This window comes from Oncorhynchus mykiss, chromosome 5, assembly GCF_057628025.1.
Source record: "Oncorhynchus mykiss isolate SJ-2025 chromosome 5, ASM5762802v1, whole genome shotgun sequence".
NCBI lineage: Eukaryota > Metazoa > Chordata > Actinopteri > Salmoniformes > Salmonidae > Oncorhynchus > Oncorhynchus mykiss.
This window is the reverse complement of record NC_143026.1, coordinates 49,725,565-49,745,711: the sequence shown is the minus strand read 5'-3', so window position 1 is coordinate 49,745,711 and position 20,147 is coordinate 49,725,565. Positions and strand designations below refer to the sequence as shown.

General features: G+C 43.1%; 1 protein-coding gene across 5 annotated transcripts in view; it reads left to right on the top strand.

Annotated features, from left to right (window-relative positions):
- The window catches only part of col27a1a (collagen, type XXVII, alpha 1a), a 292,008-nt gene that overhangs the window by 201,474 nt on the left and 70,387 nt on the right, over positions 1-20,147 (top strand). For all 5 annotated transcript variants that reach the window (XM_090235098.1, XM_090235099.1, XM_036977752.2 and 2 more), the window contains 7 exons: positions 11,845-11,898; positions 12,279-12,332; positions 12,445-12,498; positions 12,920-13,027; positions 15,251-15,304; positions 15,492-15,599; positions 16,963-17,016. In XM_090235098.1, the coding sequence (XP_090091224.1) occupies positions 11,845-11,898; positions 12,279-12,332; positions 12,445-12,498; positions 12,920-13,027; positions 15,251-15,304; positions 15,492-15,599; positions 16,963-17,016 (486 nt within the window). The remainder of the gene's footprint in view (positions 1-11,844; positions 11,899-12,278; positions 12,333-12,444; positions 12,499-12,919; positions 13,028-15,250; positions 15,305-15,491; positions 15,600-16,962; positions 17,017-20,147) is intronic.

The following is a 20,147-nucleotide window of genomic DNA, read 5'->3' as shown; positions in this document are numbered from 1 at the left end:
CTAAATACGATCTGGTGCAACCAATTGCCTTCAGATGTCACATAATTAGTTCGATTGCACACAGGTGGACTTTATTTAAGTTTGACATGATATGTCACATGATCTCAGTATACACCTGTTCTGAAAGGCCCCAGAGTCTGCAACACCACTAAGCAGGGTGCACCAAAAAAAAATTTGAAACTTTGAACATCCCACGGAGCACCCTTAAATCCATTATTAGAAATGGAAAGAATATGGCACCACAACAAACCTGCCAACAGTCGGCCGCCCACCAAAACTCATGGACCAGGCAAGAGACCAAAGATAACCCTGAAGTAGCTGCAAAGCTCCACAGTGGAGATTTGAGTATCTGTCCATAGGATCACTTTAAGCCATACACTCCACAGACCTGGGCTTTATGGAAGAGTGGCCAGAAAAAAGACATTGCTTGAAGAAAAAAATAAGCAAACACGTTTGGTGTTCGCCAAGACTCCCCAAACATATGGAAGAAGGTACCCTGGTCAGATGAGACTAAATTCTTGAGGGAAACCTGTTTCAGTCTTCCAGAGATTTGAGACTGGGGCGGAGGTTCACCTTTCAGCAGGACAATGACCCTAAGCATACTGCTAAAGCAACGCTTGAGTGGTTTAAGGGGAAACATTTACATGTCTTGGAATGGCCTAGTCAAAGCCCAGACCTCAATCCAATTGAGATTATGTGGTATGATGTAAAGATTGCTGTACACCAGCGGAACCCATCCAACTTGAAAGAGCAGTTTTTCCTTGAAGAATGGGCAAACATCCCAGTGGCTAGATGTGCCAAGCTTATGGAGACATACCCCAAGAGACTTGCAGCTGTAATTGCTGCAAAAGGTGGCGCTACAAAGTATTAACTTTGAGGGGGGGGGGGGGGGGGGTGAATGGTTATGCACGCTCAAGTTTTCTGTTTTTTTGGTCTTATTTCTTGTTTGTTTCACAAGAGAAAATATTTTGCATCTTCAAAGTGGAAGGCATGTTGTGTAAATCAAATGATACAAACTCCCCAAAAATCTATTTTTAATTCTAGGTTGTAAGCCAACATAATGAGAGAAATGGCAAGGGGGGTGAATACTGTCGCAAGCCACTGTAGCCTCGCTATTGTTATCTTACTGCTGCTCTGTAGTAATTTGTTGTATTTCTTACTAATTTAAAGTATTTTCTTTACTGCATTGTTGGTTAAGAGCTTGTAAATGTCTACACCTTTTATATTCAGAGCATGTGATTTCTACAATTTTATTTGATTTAATGAGACGCTTTACTCAATACTTTTTTGTTGCACCTTTGGATGCGATTACAGGCACGAGTCTTCTTAGGTATGACGCTACAAGCTTGGCACACCTGTATTTGGCGAGTTTCTCCCATTATTCTCTGCAGATCCTCTCAAGCTCTGTCAGGTTGGATGGGGAGCGTTGCTGCACAGCTATTTTCAGGTCTTTCCAGAGATGTTCGATCGGATTCAAGTCAATAAATCAAATGCATTTATAAAGCCCTTCTTACATCAGCTGATGTTACAAAGTACTGTACAGAAACCCAGCCTAAAACCCCAAACAGCAAGCAATGCAGGTGTAGAAGCACGGTGGCTAGGAAAAACTCCCGAAAACTCCTCAACCTAGGAAGAAACCTAGAAAGGAACCAGTCCTCTTCTGGGTGTTCCAGGTGGAGATTCTAACAGAACATGGCCAAGATGTTCAAATGTTCATTGATGACCAGCAGGGTCAAATAATAATCACAGTGGTTGTAGAGGGTGCAACAGGTCAGCACGTCAGGAGTAAATGTCAGTTGGCTTTTCATAGCCGATCATTCAGAGTATCTCTACCACTCCTGCTGTCTCTAGAGAGTTGAAAACAGCAGGTCTGGAACAGGTAGCACGTCCGGTGAACAGGTCAGGGTTCCATAGCCGCAGGCAGAACAGTTGAAACTGGAGCAGCAGCATGACCAGTGGACTGGGAAATGCAAGGAGTCATCAGGCCAGCTTGTCCTGAGGCATGGTCTTCCTCCGAGAGAAAGAAATAGAGAAAAAGAGAGAATTAGAGAAAGCACACATATATTCACACAGGACACCGAATAAGACAGGAGAAATACTCCAGATATAACAGACTCACCCCGACACAAACTACTGCAGCATAAATACTGGAGCCTGAGACAGGAGGGGTTGGGAGACACTGTGATCCCGTCCGACGATACAGGGCCAAACAGGCAGGATATAACCCCACCCACTTTGCCAAAGCACAGCCCCCACACCACTAGAGGGATATCTCCAACCACCAACTTAACATCGTGAGTCAAGGCCGAGTATAGCCCACAAAGATCTCCGCCACGGCACAACCCAGGGGTGGGGCGCCAACCCGGACAGGAAGATCACGTCAGTGACTCAACCCACTCAAGTGACGCACCCCTCCTAGGGACGGCATGGAAGAGCACCAGTAAGCCAGTGACTCTCAGCCCCTGTAATAGGGTTAGAGGCAGAGAATCCCTGTGGAGAGAGGGGAACTGGCCAGACAGAGACAGCAATTGTGGTCCGTTGCTACAGTGCCTTTCCAGTCACCTTCACACTCCTGGGCCAGACTACACTCAATCATAAGACCTACTGAAGAGATGAATCTTCAATAAAGATAGGCAGACCATTGCATAAAAAATGAGCTCTATAGGAGAAAGCCCTTCCTCCTGCTGTTTGCTTAGAAATTCTAGGGACAATAAGGAGGCCTGCATCTTGTGACCGTAGCGTATGTGTAGGTATGTACGGCAGGATCAAATCGGAAAGATAGGTAGGAGCAAGCCCATGTAATGCTTTGTAGGTTAAAAGTAAAACCTTGAAATCAGCCCTTGCCTTAACAGGAAGCCAGTGTAGAGAGGCTAGCACTGGAGTAATATGATCACTTTTTTTGGTTTCAGTAAAGATTCTAGCAGCTGTGTTTACCACTAACTGAAGTTTATGTAATTCTTTATCCGGGTAGCCGGAAAGTAGAGCATTGCAGTAGTCTAACCTAGAAGTAACAAAAGCATGGATTAATTTTTCTGCATCATTTTTGGACGGAAAGTTTTAGATTTTTGCACTGTTACGTAGATGGAAAAAAGCTGTCCTTGTAACAGTCTTGATATGTTGGTCAAAAGAGAGATCAGGGTCCAGAGTAACGCCGAGGTCCTTCACAGTTTTATTTGAAACAACTGTACAACCATCAAGATTAATTGTCATATTCAACAGAAGATATCTTTGTTTCTTGGGACCTAGAACTAGCATCTCTGTTTTTGTCCGAGTTTAAAAGTAGAAAATTTGCCGCCATCCACTTCCTTATGTCTGAAACACAGGCTTCCAGGTAGGTCAATGTTGGGTCTTCACCATGTTTCATCAAAATGTATAGCTGTGTGTCGTCCGCATAGCAGTGAAAGTTAACATTATGTTTCCGAATGACATCACCCGCGCTCAGGCTAGGCCATTCAATGACATTTAGAGACTTGTCCCGAAGCCACTCCTGCCTTGTCTTGGCTGTGTGCTTAGGGTCGTTGTCCTGTTGGAAGGTAAATCTTCTCCCCAGTCTGAAGTCCTGAGCACTGTATAGCAGGTTTTCATCTGTTCCTTGCTCTGTTCATCTTTGCCTCGAGTCTGAATAGTTTCCCAGTCCCTGCCGCTGAAAAACATCCCCACAGCATGATGTTGCCACCATGCTTCACCGAAGGGATGGTGCCATGTTTCCTCCAGACGTGGCGCTTGGTATTCGGGCCAAAGAGTTCAATATTGGTTTCATCAGACCACGATATCTTTTTTCTCATGGTCTGAGAGTCTTTTAGGTTCCTTTTGGCAAACTCCAGGCAGGCTGTCGTGTGCCTTTTACTGAGGAGTGGCTTCAGTCTGGCCACTGTACCTTAAAGGCCTAATTGGTGGAGTGCTGCAGAGATGGTTGTCCTTATTGAAGGTTCTTCCATCTCCACAGAGGAACTCTAGAGCTCTGTCAGAGTGACCATCAGGTTCTTGGTCACCTCCCTGACAAAGGTCCTTCTCCACCGATTGCTCAGTTTGGCCGGGTGGCCAGCTCTAGTCAGAATCTTGGTGGTTCCAAATTTCTTCAATTTAGGAATGATGGAGGCCACTGTGTTCTTGGGGACCTTCAATGCTGCAGAAATGTTTTGGTACCCTTCCCCAGATCTGTGTCACGACACAATCCTGTCTCGGAGCTCTACGGACAATTCATTCGACCTCATCGCTTGTTTTTTGCTCTGATGTGCACTGTCAACTCTGGGACCTTATATCGACAGGTATGAGCCTTTACAAATACTGTCCAATTAATTGCATTTACCACAGGTGGACTCAAATCAAGTTGTAGAAACATTTCAAGGATGGTCAATGGAAACAGGATGCTCCTGAGCTCAACTTCGAGTCTCATAGCAAAGGGTCTGAATACTTGTAAATAAGTTATTCTGTTTTTTTGGTTATAATACATTTACAAAAATATCTAAACTTGTTTTCACTTTGTCATTATGCTGTATTGTGTGTAGATTTGAGGAAATTGTTTTATTTAAAACGTTTTAGAATAAGGTAATGTAACAAAATGTGAAGGGGTCTGAATACTTACCGAAGGCACTGTACATAAAAACACGTGACCTGGATTTGATAATAAAGTCAGAGACTTATTTCCATTGTGGTATGACACATTACAGAGATACAGAAATAAAAAATGGTTCTACTGTTCACTCATTAGCCAGCTTTTGACATCATTTTTTGGGTAATTAAAATCTTGTGATTTTGTGATTACAATCTTGTCTCATCGCTGCAACTCCCCAATGGGCTCGGAATGGCGAAGGTCCAATAATGCATCCTCCAAAACATGACCCACCAAACTGTGCGTCTTTACACACATTCGCTTAACCCAGAAGCCAGCTGCACCAATGTGTCGGAGGAAACACTGTTCAACTGATGACCGAGTGAGCCTGCAGGGGCACGGCCTGCCACAGGGAGTCACTAGAGCGTGATTAGCCAAGTAAAGCCCCCCGGCCAAACACTCACCTAACCTGGACGACAACTGAGCACCGCCCTATGGGACTCCCGGTCACGGCCGTTGATCCAAGGCCCCACTAGCGAAGCCTTGACATTATTTTTAAAACAAATCAAGTCAAATTTGATTTGTCACATGCTTCATAGGCAACAGGTGTAGACTAACAGTGAAATGCTTACTTATGGGTCCTTTTCCAACAATGCAGAGTTAGTGACATAAATTGTGACACGAGGAATAAATACACAGTGAATAACAAACAATAACAATTAAAAATCACATGGCTATATACAGGGAACACCAGTACCCTTATTCATGTCACTTGTTAAATTCACTTTAATCAGTGTAGATGAACGGGAGGAGCCAGGTTTAGGAAGGATTTATAAGCCTTAAGACAATTGAGACATGGATTGTGTATGTGTGCCATTCAGAGGGTGAATGGGCAAGACAAAAGATTGAAGTGCCTTTGAACGGGGCATGGTAGTAGGTGCCGGATGTGTCAAGAACTGCAATGCCATTGGGTTTTTCATGCTCAACAGTTTCCCATGTGTATCATGAGTGGTTCACCACTCAAAGGACATCCAGCCAACTTGACACAATTGTGGGAAGCATTGGAGTCAACATGGGTCAGCATTCCTGCGGAACACTTTCAACACCTTGTAGAGTTCGTCCCGATGAATTGAAGCTGTTCTGAGGGCAAAGGGGAGTGGGGATGCAACTCAATATTAAGGTGTGCAGAGAAAGAAAGTAAACATAATTGGATAGGTACCTGGAGACTAAGTCTGTGATAATTCTGGGGGCTATATATAATATTTTTTGTTACCTACACTGGATCAAATCACATTTTATATGTCACATGCGCCGAATACAACAGTTGTAGAATTTACCATGAAATGCTTACTTACCAGCCCCTTCCCAACAATGCAGAGTTAAAACGTTTTAGTAAGCATTTCACGGTAAAGTTTACAACTATTGCATGTGACAAATAAAATCTAAAAAGTAACACAATAAAATAACAATAACGAGGCTATATACAAGGAGTTCCGGTACTGAGTCAATGTGCAGGGGTACGAGGTAGTTGAGGTATTGAGGTCAAATCAAACTTTATTGGTCACATACACATGGTTATCAGATGTTAATGTGAGTGTAGTGAAATGCTTGTGCTTCTAGTTCTGACTATGCAGTACAATCTAACAAGTAATCTAACAAATTCACAACTACCTCATACTCACAAATTCACACAAATGTAAAGAGATGAATAAGAATATGTAGTGGTGATTTACCACTTTTCATTGTGGACACTGCTGTTGCAATCTCCTCAGGTGTAAATTCTTCTTCTAGACAGTCATGGGAGTCTGTATCAATTGAAGGCATAGTCAAGCCATTAAAGAAGGAATCAATCAGCAAAGGGTCTTGAGGGGTTTCAGAGGTGTATAGCGCAGAGTAAAATTGTTTGAATTGATCATTGATCATTGATCATTGATCATTGATCTCTTTATGTATAACTGTGGTGGCACCAGACGGGGGTCCTTATCTGTGGGATTAAACGATTTTAAACGAGATTTACGGATCTGATGTGCAAGGAGTTTACTGGCCTTGTCACCTTGTTCATACACTTTGTATCGAGCTCGCAAGAGTAACTGTTCAGCTTGCCTGGTAGAAAGCTCATCAAATTCAGATTGGAGTAGTTGGCACTCTTTATGCAGATCAGAGGAAGGATCCGAAGCATACTTCTCATCCAATGTGGCTATGGACTCGCTCAGGTCCTGAAGTCGCTGAGAGCGAACTCTGTTTTGGTTGGCTGTATAAGAAATTATTTGGCCACATAGGTATGCTTTGAGAGACTCCCATATGGTAGAGCAGGACATACCTGGTGTTGAATTAGTTTCTAGCAATAAGGTGATTTCAGAAGAAATGAAATTGACAAACTCCTTATCTGAGAGTAAAATGAGGTTGAGGCGCCATTGATAACACATAGGAGGTCTCTGTGGAAACTCTAGTTCAAGCACTAAATTAAATCAAATCAAAATCAAATCAAATTTGTTTGTGACATACATGTAGCGAAATGCTTGTGCTTCTAGTTCCGGCAATACAGTAATAACCAACGAGTAATCTAACTAACAATTCCAAAACTACTACCTTATACACACAAGTGTAAAGGGATAAAGAACATGTACATAAAGATACATGTATATGAATGAGTGATGGTACAGAGCGGCATAGGCAAGATGCAGTAGATGGTATCGAGTACAGTATATACATATGAGATGAGTAATGTAGGGTATGTAAACAAAATGGCATAGTTTAAAGTGGCTAGTGATATATTTTACATCAATTCCCATCATTAAAGTGGCTGGAGTTGAGTCAGTGTGTTGGCAGCAGCCACTCAATTTTAGTGGTGGCTGTTTAACAGTCTGATGGCCTTGAGATGGAAGCTGTTTTTCAGTCTCTCGGTCCCAGCTTTGATGCACCTGTACTGACCTCGCCTTCTGGATGATAGAGGGGTGAACAGGCAGTGGCTCGGGTGGTTGTTGTCCTTGATGATCTTTATGGCCTTCCTGTGACATCGGGTTGTGTAGGTGTCCTGGAGGGCAGGTAGTTTGCCCCCGGTGATGCGTTGTGCAGACTTCACTACCCTCTGGAGAGCCTTACGGTTGTGGGTGGAGCAGTTGCCGTACCAGGCGGTGATACAGCCCGACAGGATGCTCTCGATTGTGCATCTGTAGAAGTTTGTGAGTGCTTTTGGTGACAAGCCAAATTTGCGCCTTCTTCACGATGCTGTCTGTGTGGGTGGACCAATTCAGTTTGTCTGCGATGTGTACGCCGAGGAACTTAAAACTTACTACCTTCTCCACTACTGTCCCATCGATGTGGATAGGGGGGTGTTCCCTCTGCTGTTTCCTGATGTCCACAATTATCTCCTTAGTTTTGTTGACATTGAGTGTGAGGCTATTTTCTTGACACCTCACTTCCTCCCTGTAGGCCGTCTCCTCGATGTTGGTAATCAAGCCTACCACTGTAGTGTCATCTGCAAACTTGATGATTGAGTTGGAGGCGTGCGTGGCCACGCAGTCGTAGGGGTGAACAGGGAGTACAGGAGAGGGCTCAGAACTCACCCTTGTGGGGCCCCAGTGTTGAGGATCAGCGGGGTGAAGATGTTGTTACCTACCCTCACCACCTGGGGGCGGCCCGTCAGGAAGTCCAGGGTCTCGAGCATGATGACGAGTTTGGAGGGCACTATGGTGTTAAATGCTGAGCTATAGTCGATGAACAGCATTCTCACATAGGTATTCCTCTTGTCCAGATGGTTTAGGGCAGTGTGCAGTGTGGTTGAGATTGCATCGTCTGTGGACCTATTTTGGCGGTAAGTAAATTGGAGTGGGTCTAGGGTGTCAGGTAGGGTGGAGGTGATATGGTCCTTGACTAGTCTCTCAAAGCACTTCATGATGACGGAGTGAGTGCTACAGGGCGGTATTGAATGCTGAATGGTCAGAAATTACAATACTCTCGCAAGTACACTGTCGAAGGTTAGGCAGAAGTTTTTTTGTCCAAAAAGAAGTAATCAATCCGGGAGTATGTTTGATGAAGATGAGAATAAAAGGAATGCTGTCTATCTGTAGGATGTAGGAAACGCCAGGCCTTAAACATAGCATATTTCTGAAGAAAGGATTGAATAAGTAGGGCACATTTAGATGGGCCTGTAGTTGTTCGTGAAGACTTGTCAAGAACTGGGGATGTTACAGTTGAAATCCCCCTAAAATCAACAAATGAAGAAATTAAACTTGTGTCATCCTAATTGGGAGCATAAACACTAGCCAAAACAAGAGGGGTAGAAAACAGTTTACCGGTTAATATGACGTATCGTCCCTTAGGATCAGCAATAACCTCAGAAGCTAAAAGGGAGTAGCTTTATCAACCAAAATGGCAGCACCTCGTGATTTACTATGAAAGTTAGAGTGGAACACTTGACCAACACAGTCCTTACGCATCCTAAAATGCTCACCAGTCCTCAATTGAGTCTCTTGTAGAAATGCAACATTTGCTTTCAAAACCTTTAATTGTGTCAATACCCTTTTACGCTTCACCGGGTTATTAGCCCCTCTGATGTTCCATGAAATGTACTTGATTACATTATTTCGGCCCCTCTGGGCATTCCCGTTATTCAACCCTGTCATTAGAGCATAGAATGGAAAAGCAATGAGCGCCCAAAACCCCCAGAATAGCTTGTCTCAGAGTAATAATGTACGGTGGTAGATGTTTGGGAAAAGTACAGAAACATAAACTAAAAAGACAGAATGACAACATCAGAACTGAACAATTCAACCCCCTCCCCTCCATCCCAGACAATACCTCCCCAAACGAGGTACAAGCCTAAATAGAACATGTTCTCTTCGCACAGTATGTCTGTGAGAGTGCGGCCTTAAACCTAAACCCATAGTCCCGCTCTTTAATGTCGCGTTTTGTTAGTGGATCAAACAGCAAAAAGAGAGATTACATTTTTTTAATAAAAAGTGAATCCCTTGTGTAAACGAAATTACAAAAGCACCACTTGTAGATGTGTATAATTATATTCCCAGTCTTATAACAGGCATTGAAAGAGAAAATAAATAAAATGTATAAAGGCTCTCGGCCAAAAACCTAATTTGAAGTAAGGAATTCGTAATTAGACAATCAATAATAATAATAATAATAATAATAGTTGTCTAGTTGACACTGAGACAGCTTACAACCAATACCAAAAAACTACGTGTGCGCAACGTTGAACGTTTGCTGGGCATAAATTACGCTCAAAACTTTTAAAATTGAAGTGAGACCCCAAAAAACGTGTAGTCTCGGGAAGCATTTACTGTTTACTGGGTCAATGCAAACGGATGCAGTAAACAAATAACCAAAAATATTTTGAGTCACTGAGACACTATGTAAACAAACTGAATAGGTGAGCGAGACAACCTAGAAACACAGGAGTTAAGTAAAACCTTAATACAATGAAATTAAAATGACTGAATGCTTGTAAGGCAAGCACACTAGATGATCAAAACATTAGATCACATCAAATAAGCCTGAATGGGTTCGCCAACTATACAAGACTAGCCTGTTATAACTAAACATAATTGTACCACAGGTGGGTTACTTACTATCCACAGTTCGCACGCAACAGTTGCTGAACTATAAGCAAGTTCAAGACTTCTTGATGTGACGTTGAATGTGAGCCATAGCCTCATCCGGAGACTCAAATGTGTAGTCTTTACCGTCATGAGATAGCCATGAACGGGCCGGGAATCGCAGTCCATACTTCATGGTCCCGTAGTAGATGGTCTCGTAGTAGTCGTTTGGCCTGTCCGAAAGCTGCGCGCTGCCTGGAAACAGTGGGGGAGTAGTCCTGGTAGATTGAGAAGCTCTGTCCTTGAAAGCTCAGAGTGGTATTGCGGGCTCGTCGGAGAATCTCCATCTTCTCATGAAAAAAATGTACTTGAAGAATTATGTCACGGGGCCTCTCCCCATCCCGGGGCTTTGGGCGCAGCGACCGGTGGGCACGATCAATCAGGGGCTTTACATCTAAGGCACGAACATCCTTCAGCAGCCCTGAAACGAAATCCGTGGCGCTAGGCATTTCCGCTGACTCTGGGACCGATACAAGTCTCAGGTTATTGCGGCGAGAGAATCCCTCTAAACTCACACAACTCTCCTTCACCTTTTTCAAATCCGCAGCTAGGCGTTTCACTTTAGCCTCCAGGGATGTAGTTAAGTCGGAGACATTGGTAGCGGAGGTCTCCAGTGCTGCGATCGTTGTAGTGTGCGACGCCGATGTTGTTTTGAGTGATGTGATTGCTGGCACCGTCTCGTTCCACAGGATGGTTAAATCTGCCTTTAAAGTATCAGAAACCTTCTGTATTCGGGCCTCAATCGTGGCAACCACCTCCGTTTTCATTTCAATTATCTAAGAGCATAGTAGTTTGATGGCCTCGAATGTTAATTTCAGCGCCGCCAGGCCAGGCCGCACCCCCGGGTAAAGTGTGAGTCCCCGGGTCCTCAGACTCAGGAGAGGGCGGTGATGAGAGTGGGTCTTGTAGGCCGGGTTTTCTCAAAGTCATGCTTTTGGCCTTATGTTTCGTCGACATGCTGACTTTCGGAAGCAAAGTAGTCTTGGTTTTTATGGAAAGGGATCACCAAACTAATATTTGAAAATAAATACGGTTCTGCTGCAAAATTCACATAAACTTTAAGAATACCACGGGAGTAAACAGAAAACACGTCAGTCGCACATGGCATCCCTCCAATTCCCCCTGATTTGCATTTTAATGAGGGAAATAAGTATTTGACCCCCTCTCAACCAGAAAGATTTCTGGCTCCCAGGTGTCTTTTATACAGGTAACGAGCTGAGATTAGGAGCACACTCTTAAAGGGAGTGCTCCTAATCTCAGTTTGTTACCTGTATAAAAGACACCAGTCCACAGAAGCAATCAATCAGATTCCAAACTCTCCACCATGGCCAAGACCAAAGAGCTCTCCAAGGATGTGCAGGAGAGTCAGTGCTACGAAAAAAAGAGGGTCAATGCAAATAGTCCAGATACTCATTTGATTATCTGTTCAGCAGTGTTATGGCTTGGGGGTAGAATCTGTTCAGCAGCTTTTTGGTTCCAGACTTGGCGGTAGCAAAGAGATAGGTGCAGTGAAATTTGTTACTTTGCAGGGTCAGAAATAGTAGTATGGCGTCCTTGGAGCCAATTAGGGATAAGTGCCTTGCTCAAGGGTACGTAAACTGATTTTTCAGCTTGTCGCCTTGGGTATTTGAACCAGCGAGCTTTCGGTTACTTCTCCTTTACTCTTTTTGTCTCTCTTAGGGTTCTCTAGGCAAAGTGAGTGGTCCAGGACTGCCTGGCGAGCCAGGGGAGAAGGTCAGTCACGAGTACTCACCACATTCTACTCTTATCACCCTCTGTCCTCATTCTAACACTGTAACATGGTTGTCTGTCCATTATAATAAGTCAGTCTCTCACTTCCTACACACACTTACATACCTAGTGAATGCAATGATGTTTCTGTGATGAGTCTGTGTAAATGACAAATTAGTGAATAACAGCACAGTTACTGTATGTAGGCAGTTATTGTTACAGCACATTCACACACCCTTGCACACACATGTACGCACACACGCATAAACACGCGCACACACACACACACACACACACACACACACACACACACACACACACAGGCAGAAACATATCTGTAACATTAAGGAAACCCTGCCCTCAAGATTGTGTGTGTGTATCAGGGAGCACTCGGAGCCATTGGTAACATCGGAGAGCAGGGACTAATGGGACAACGGGTCAGTTTTTCTGTCATTCTCTTCTTAAAATGAATTTCTCCTGATCGTTTTGTGTTTTGTTAACCATCAAATCAAATGTCAATCTCATTCACTGCTTGTGCTCTGTGTGTAGGGAGAGCCAGGGCTTGAGGGAGAGGCCGGTGCTGCTGGTCCTGATGGAACAAAGGTATGGACTGAGACAAATCTCTGAGTCATTGTGTGCGTCCAAATGGCACCCTATTCGCTATGAGACCTGGACAAAAGTAGTGAACAATTTATTTTGATTAACTTTGTTGCTGTCATAATTCTGATGTCTTTTGTGAGGTAATGGTCAGGTTGTTTATGGTGTTTTGAAACAACCAGGCAAAAACATATCTGAACAGATAAAAAAATATATACAGTATATTATCAAGCAGAAATACCTCTTTATCTGATGACTCTACAACCAGAAAAACTGTTTACACCCAGAAATATGACATCATTATGACATTCCATGCCACATTATGCCTGCTGGTTTCACCAGCTCTCTTTTCAGGTCATTCCGTTTTTTGTTGGTGGTAAGTTGTATTGAGCTCCCCAGTTGAGCCCATGCTGTTCTGTTTTATTAGGGTGAAAAGGGTGACATGGGGCACGAGGGCGACAAAGGAGAGAAGGGTGAAACCGGAATGAAGGGAAAGGAGGGCCCACCTGGGAATCCTGGACTCATAGGCATCACAGTGAGTGATAAACGTAACCAAACACCCCCACACACACTCAACCAGGTTGATTATTGTTCTCAATTGCTTACCTTGGTAAATAAAAGCGTTATATGGCTACAATATGTTGACCTGACACACTACGCCAACTGTGACTGGGTTGTAGTTGTAATAAATAAATTAGATTTAATTACCACAAATTCCATGAAAAACGATAGAACGATAACCCAAATAAATAGCCTAAGGATAGCAGCCTAGAAGCCTGTATAGCAGCCTCTGGCGGTGGTGAGAATGATGAATAAGCTGTGTGTGTGCACTGCGGAGGCCGTCAGAGACTTGACCGCTTTGGCCAATGAGAACGTTGATAAACAACACGAGCTTGTTCACAAGCTTTAAAGGCATGTCCGCAGTGGACCAGACTGCAGCGCAGTCCGATTAGAGAGCTGGTCAGAGCCTCTCATTCGGAGATTCAAGAGAAAAAGACATTCACATCCGGTGCCAACGCTTCTCTCTCCCGTGCGCCTCCACTATCAATGGCTTTAGGGACTTTGTTCACAGTGGGGGACAAGCAAGCTGAGACCACTGCTTAACTGTACACATCTCCAGTTCTTGACTTGACTCTTACTAGCTCAAAAGTATTGTGGTGCCCCTGCAGCTAAAAATAAACTGTACCGGCACCCAAAATGAGTACCGGAACCTATTTCAGGTCAAGCACTGTTCACTGTATCTCGGCAGCATGTGAGAGGGGGTTTAGCCACATGAACCTTATCACACCAACAAGATCTAAGATCGAAATTCACCGTGCGTCTGCATTGATGTTCATTAAACTCCACAAACCCCCTCTTCCACAGTGGAACCCAGAACAATGTGACCACTAAGTTACGGTGAAACTATTCTGTTAAGGAAACCCAAACCCTCTCTGGGAGTATTTAGCCTATATTGGCTGAGACGCAGGAACCGTTGTAGCTTAATAATACATTAAGGTTATAGTTTATTAAGATGCATGAATACACCACACCAAAAGTTAGATTTGATGGCTGTTTTAAAACAAATTTCCTGCAATTCTAAGTAGTAATGATTTATGTTCACTACTTGGTCAATTGATTTGATGTTTGTTTAATCTATGCAAATAAATTATATGAATTGATAGTTCACCCCTCTGTTTTATTTTATAATAGCATATTGTAACCATGTGTTCAAGCTAATCAAATCATAGTTTATTTAAGATACAGCGTAGTGTAAGCTACACAATACAATGAAATAGCTACTCGCAACTAAAGCTCTTGTCACGACTCCGAATGAAGGTGGCTCCCCTTCCCGTTCGGGTGGCGCTCTGCGTTCGTCGTCGCCGGCCTACTAGCTGCCACTGATTTTTTTTCTCCCCCTCCTTATGTGTTTATTGAGTACACCTGTTTTGAGTTGGTTATAATTAGTGAGGCTTTATTAGTCAGCCGGCCCGCCTGGTTCTTTGTGCGGGATTGATTATTGTAACCCTGGTGTTTGCATTAGATGTACATGTTTGTGTATTTAGTGCTAGACTGTTTTTGTTTCCCTGCGTCTGGGGCATTTGGTTTGAGCATCCGTAAGTGGGGTGACCGTAGTTCACCGTGTGTGCATTAAAAAAAGCACTTTATTGAACTCCATCGGGAGGCCCCGAGTGGAGTAAATAGTAAAAGTTGAATAGTAAAAAAAGAGTGGGCAGGATATGTGCTTTAATTAAAACAAAATACAAGGCTGATAGTTTGTTAACCCCATTTGCTCTAATTCGTTTATGAAACAGTAATTCAAGAAGATCTAAATGCATATTATCATGAAACTGATTGAGATCAATCAAATCATTGGCATGCAGATACAGTTTGGACGTTTTACTGGTAGAACGTTGTAATGCTGGGAATCGAGAAGCAGGTGAAGGTGGTAAGTGTTTAATATAACAAGTATCATGGAGAAAAAACCTAAGGGAGTGCCAAATAAAGGGGAGGTAATGAAAGAGCTGCGCGTATTGATGAATGCCAGGTGTGCGTAATGATGGTTCCCAGGACCGGTGGTTAGTAAACCGGCTACATCAAGCGCAGGAGGGGAGGAGCGGGAGTAGAGGTGACATTATCATTCACGGGTTACATTATTTTGCGCTCCCTCACCTAGAAATATTTCACAACACCATTGTCTATCTCTGTTAAATTTTGTCATATGTAGCTATTCAGCTGAAATGTATATTTCTCAGTCTGTCTCATATCTCCACTCCAGGGACAAGAGGGTAAATCCGGCAAGATTGGTGAAAGAGGCAAACCAGGAAGAAAGGTATTCTTATCAACCACAGATTTGATTTCACTTATTATTTTCCATTGCTAGATCAAACCATGGTCCAGAACCCTGTGATACCTATTATACCTTTATAAATGTATCTTTGTTTACAGTACTTGTATATCAAGTAATTTTACTGTATAATGTTTCATAATATCATACCAATTATATGTGTATGTTGTAGGGAGCCAAAGGCCATATGGGTCATCTTGGGGAGACGGGACGAATTGGAAAGACTGGGCCAAAAGGGTTTGTGGGACCGAAGGGCTCGAGAGGAACCATTGGACCTGTGGTAATGTGGACCTGTAGTATTGCAGACATTTTCTGGGCCTGTATTCATAAACTGTTTCAGAGGAGGAGTGCTGATCTAGGATCAGTTTTTCCTTTTAGATCATAATGTATAAAATTACATGGGCAGGGGGCACCTGATCCATCACCTTTAGAAAGAAAGGTGCTATCTGGAACCTAAAAGGGTTCTTCAGCTGTCCCCATAGGAGAACCCTTTGAGGAACCATTTTGGGTTCCATGCAGGACCTTTTCCACAGAAGGTTATACATGGAACCTAAAAGGGTTCTTCTATGGGGACAAATGAAGAATCCCTTCGGCAGTAGGGATGCGTGGGCAAAATCAAGCCAAGCCCCACTCAGGCCAGCCATATTACAACCTACACTATATGTGTTCTGTAAATTGCATTGTTTGCTGTTAATTCATATGCCGACCATGATATATAGGCCTAAAGGCCGAGGCAATGAGAAGCCAGTGGCAGAAGTTATTCAACCACACCATTGTTTTTTCACACCGGATAGAAACCTCTGTCCAGTGAAGTCCACAATGCATACTGCATGTAACAGATAGTTAGTTACATGACCTACAGCATGGTTAAGCAAGTTAATGTTTCCCAACATTTTCGGACCACTAAACAACTATTGATTTAGAACCACAGAGTTACTGCAAGTCGCATAAAAAAAACAGGAGCTGCCTCCACTATTCCAGCACCATGTTGCGTGCGCGTTCGTGCAAGTAGTAAAACATGTTGACTCACCCTACTTGTCGAGAAACGCCAATGGCATCCTCTCTTTCATGTTGACAAAACGGTCTATCACTCTGTCATACAGTACATACTTTTAGTTTTTGTTGTCCTAGGCTACTTGGCTAAAATGCTTGCCTGCTAGCCTAACTTCCATTCATGGGAAACGTTAACTAGTTAACAGTAGTCTTCTACATCTAGCTACATATTGAACTTCCACCCTCTCAGGCCAGGGACACAACAATGTATGAATTAATGGTTGAATCAGAATTGCTGTTATCATCATAGGCCAGTATTGAAGGAAAATTATGAAACACAGAGTAATACATTATTTTATGTGTCTTTGTGTTCCCTATGTTCCCTGGGAGTCCATGAATACACGGCACTACCCTTTCGGAAGTCTTTTTTTTTGTCTAGATCAGCACTCCTGCTCTGTGAAGCTTTATGCATATGGGTCCTGATGTTAGAACTAGAAGGTAAAACCCAGTAAAAAGTCAAGCAGTCAGAGCAAAATCTGTATTTAGGTTTGACCTTCATTGACATCTGAAGGCTGTCACTTTAGATGGGTAATGTGGTTATTTGCAGTTTTAGTTAGTGTGACCAAACCCTCCCTCCCTTCCTCTCACAGGGTCCCCCAGGCAGAATGGGTAAACAGGGGGAAATGGGTCTAGCAGGTTATGAGGTAAGTCTGCATATTTATTTACCTTCATTTAATCAGGGACTCACCATTGAGACCAGTGTCTCTTTTACGAGGGAGGCCTTCATATACAGTCGTAGCCAAAAGTTTTGAGAATGACACAAATATGAATTTTCAAAAAGTCTGCTGCCTCAGTTTGTATGATGGCAATTTGCATATACTCCAGAATGTTTTGAAGAGTGATCAGATGAATTGCAATTAATTGCAAAGTCCCTCTTTGCCATGCAAATTAACTGAATCCGCAAAAAAAAAACATTTCCACTGCATTTCAGCCCTGCCACAAAAGGACCACCTGACATCATGTCAGTGATTCTCTCGTTAACACAGGTGTGAGGGTAGATGAGGGCAAGGCTGGAGATCACTCTGTCATGCTGATTGAGTTCGAATAACAGACTGGAAGCTTCAAAAGGAGGGTGGTGCTTGGAATCATTGTTCTTCCTCTGTCAATCATGGTTACCTGCAAGGAAACACGTGGCGTCATCATTGCTTTGCACAAAAGGGTTTCACAGGCAAGGATATATATTTCTGCCAGTAAGATTGCACATAAATCAACCATTTATCGGATCATCAAGAACTTCAAGGAGAGCGGTTCAATTGTTGTGAACAAGGCTTCAGGGTGCCCAAGAAAGTCAAGCAAGTGCCAGGACTGTCTCCTAAAGTTGATTCAGCTGCGGGATCGGGGCACCACCAGTACAGAGCTTGCTCAGGAATGGCAGCAGGCAGGTGTGAGTGCATCTGCACGCACAGTGAGGCGAATACTTTTGGAGGATGGCCTGGTGTCAAGAAGGGCAGCAAATAAGCCACTTCGCTCCAGGAAAAGCATCAGGGACAGACTGATATTCTGCAAGAGGTACAGGGATTGGACTGCTGAGGACTGGGGTAAAGTAATTTTCTCTGATGAATCCCCTTTCCGATTGTTTGGGGCATCCGGAAAAAAGCTTGTCCGGAGAAGACAAGGTGAGCACTATCATCAGTCCTGTGTCATGCCAACAGTAAAGCATTCTGAGACCATTCATGTCTGAAGTTGCTGCTCAGCCAAGGGAGTGGGCTCACTTACAATTTTGCCTAAGAACACAGCCATGAATAAAGAATGGTACCAACACATCCTCCGAGAGCAACTTCTCCAACCATCCAGGAACAGTTTGGTGACGAACAATGCCCTTTCCAGCATGGAGCACCTTGCCATAAGGAAAAAGTGATAACTAAGTGGCTCGGGGAACAAAACATCGGTATTTTGTGTCCATGGCCAGGAAACCCCCCATTGTCAATAAAAGCCTTTGACACTTATGAAATGCTTGTAATTAAACTTCAGTATTCCATAGTAACATATGACAAAAATATCTAATGACACTGGAGCCGCAAAACTTTGTGAAAATTAATATTTGTCATTCTCAAAACTTTGCCACGACTACTGTACAATTTCATAAAACACAGACATTTTTTAAAATATAAAACAAAATACAGATTTTGACCTGTTCCTTGAGTTTCAAATCTCTCCAGTAACGCTTTAGTCACACCATACTAGTTTGTTAAAACTGGGTTACAGTAATGTAGTGAGTAAAACTGTTCCCGCAAAGCGCTTCACTCCTAATGCTTTTGATCACACTACTTAGGGACAGTTTGAAATTTAGGGGAGAGTGGTCTAACAATTTTTCTTTGCTTTGTGGAGGGTTGTGTGTTTTTTCCCTGGTTTACATTCACCCTTTTGCAGGTTTTACTATAGAATTCCATCCTCGACAAATTTCCTTATCTGCTTGCATGGGCCTCCCCTATATTAAAGTGTTTTGATATTGCCCTTATGCACTATGCTTTTCCGTGTGCTAACTATACTTCAGGTCAATATAGTCTACCAGTCTGTCTATCCTGCCCTCTATCCACCATTCATAGTGACAATAGTGGTAGGTGGATCGTTTGTCCAGATCGGGAATAGGCTAACTACACTGAACAAAAATATCAACGAATCATGCAACAATTCCAAATATTTTACTGAGTTACAGTTCATATAAGGAAATCAGTCAATTTCAATAAATTCATTAGGCCCTAATCTATGGATTTCATATGACTGGGAATACAGATATTCATCTGTAAGGTAGGGGCGTGGATCAGAAAACCAATCAGTATCTGGTCTGACAACTTTTTACCTTATGCAGCGTGACACATCTCCTTCACTTAGAGTTGATCAGGCTGTTGATTGTGGAATGTTGTCCCACTTCTTAAATGGCTGTGTGAAGTTGCTGTATATTGGCGGGAACTGGAACACGCTGTCGTACACATCGATCCAGAGCATCCCATAGATGCTCAATGGGTGACATGTCTGGTGACTCTGCAGGCCATGGAAGATCTGGGACATTTTCAGCTTCCAGGAATTGTGTACAGTTCCTTGAAACATTGGGCCGTGTATTATCATGCTGAAACGTGGTGATGGCGGCGGAATAATGGCACGACAATGGTATCGCTGTGCATTCAAATTGCTATCAATAAACTGCAACTGTATTCATTGTACATAGCTTATGTCTGCCCATACCATAACCCCACCACTGGGACACTCTGCTCACCACGTTGACATCAGCAAACTGCTCACCCACACAACGCCATACACTTGCTCTGGGGTTGTGAGGCATGTTAGACGTACTGCCACATTTTTTTAAAACTACGTTAGAGGCGTCTTATGGTAGGAAATTAACATTCAATTATCTGGCAATTGCACGCTCCCTCAAAATTTTGGACATCTGTGGCATTGTGTTGTGTGACAAAACTCCACATTTTAGAATGGCATTTTATTGTCCCTAGCACAAGATGCACATGTGTGCTGGTCAGCATCTTGATATGCCACACCTGTCAGGTGGCTGAATTATCTTGGCAAAGGAGGGATGTAAACATTTGTGCACATAACATTTCTGGGATCTTTTATTTCAGAAACATGGGTCCTTTACATGTTACATTTATATTTTTGTTCAGTATAGAGCCATCCGATGAGTGAAGATGTAATCCATCTGAGACAATTTTACGAGAACTTGAAAACAACATGTACTGTATTTTGTTTTGCCCGTATTAAGCATGCATTTTAAACCAGTAAAGGCTTCCCGCACAACTGCAAAATCGGACAGTAGTCTTGT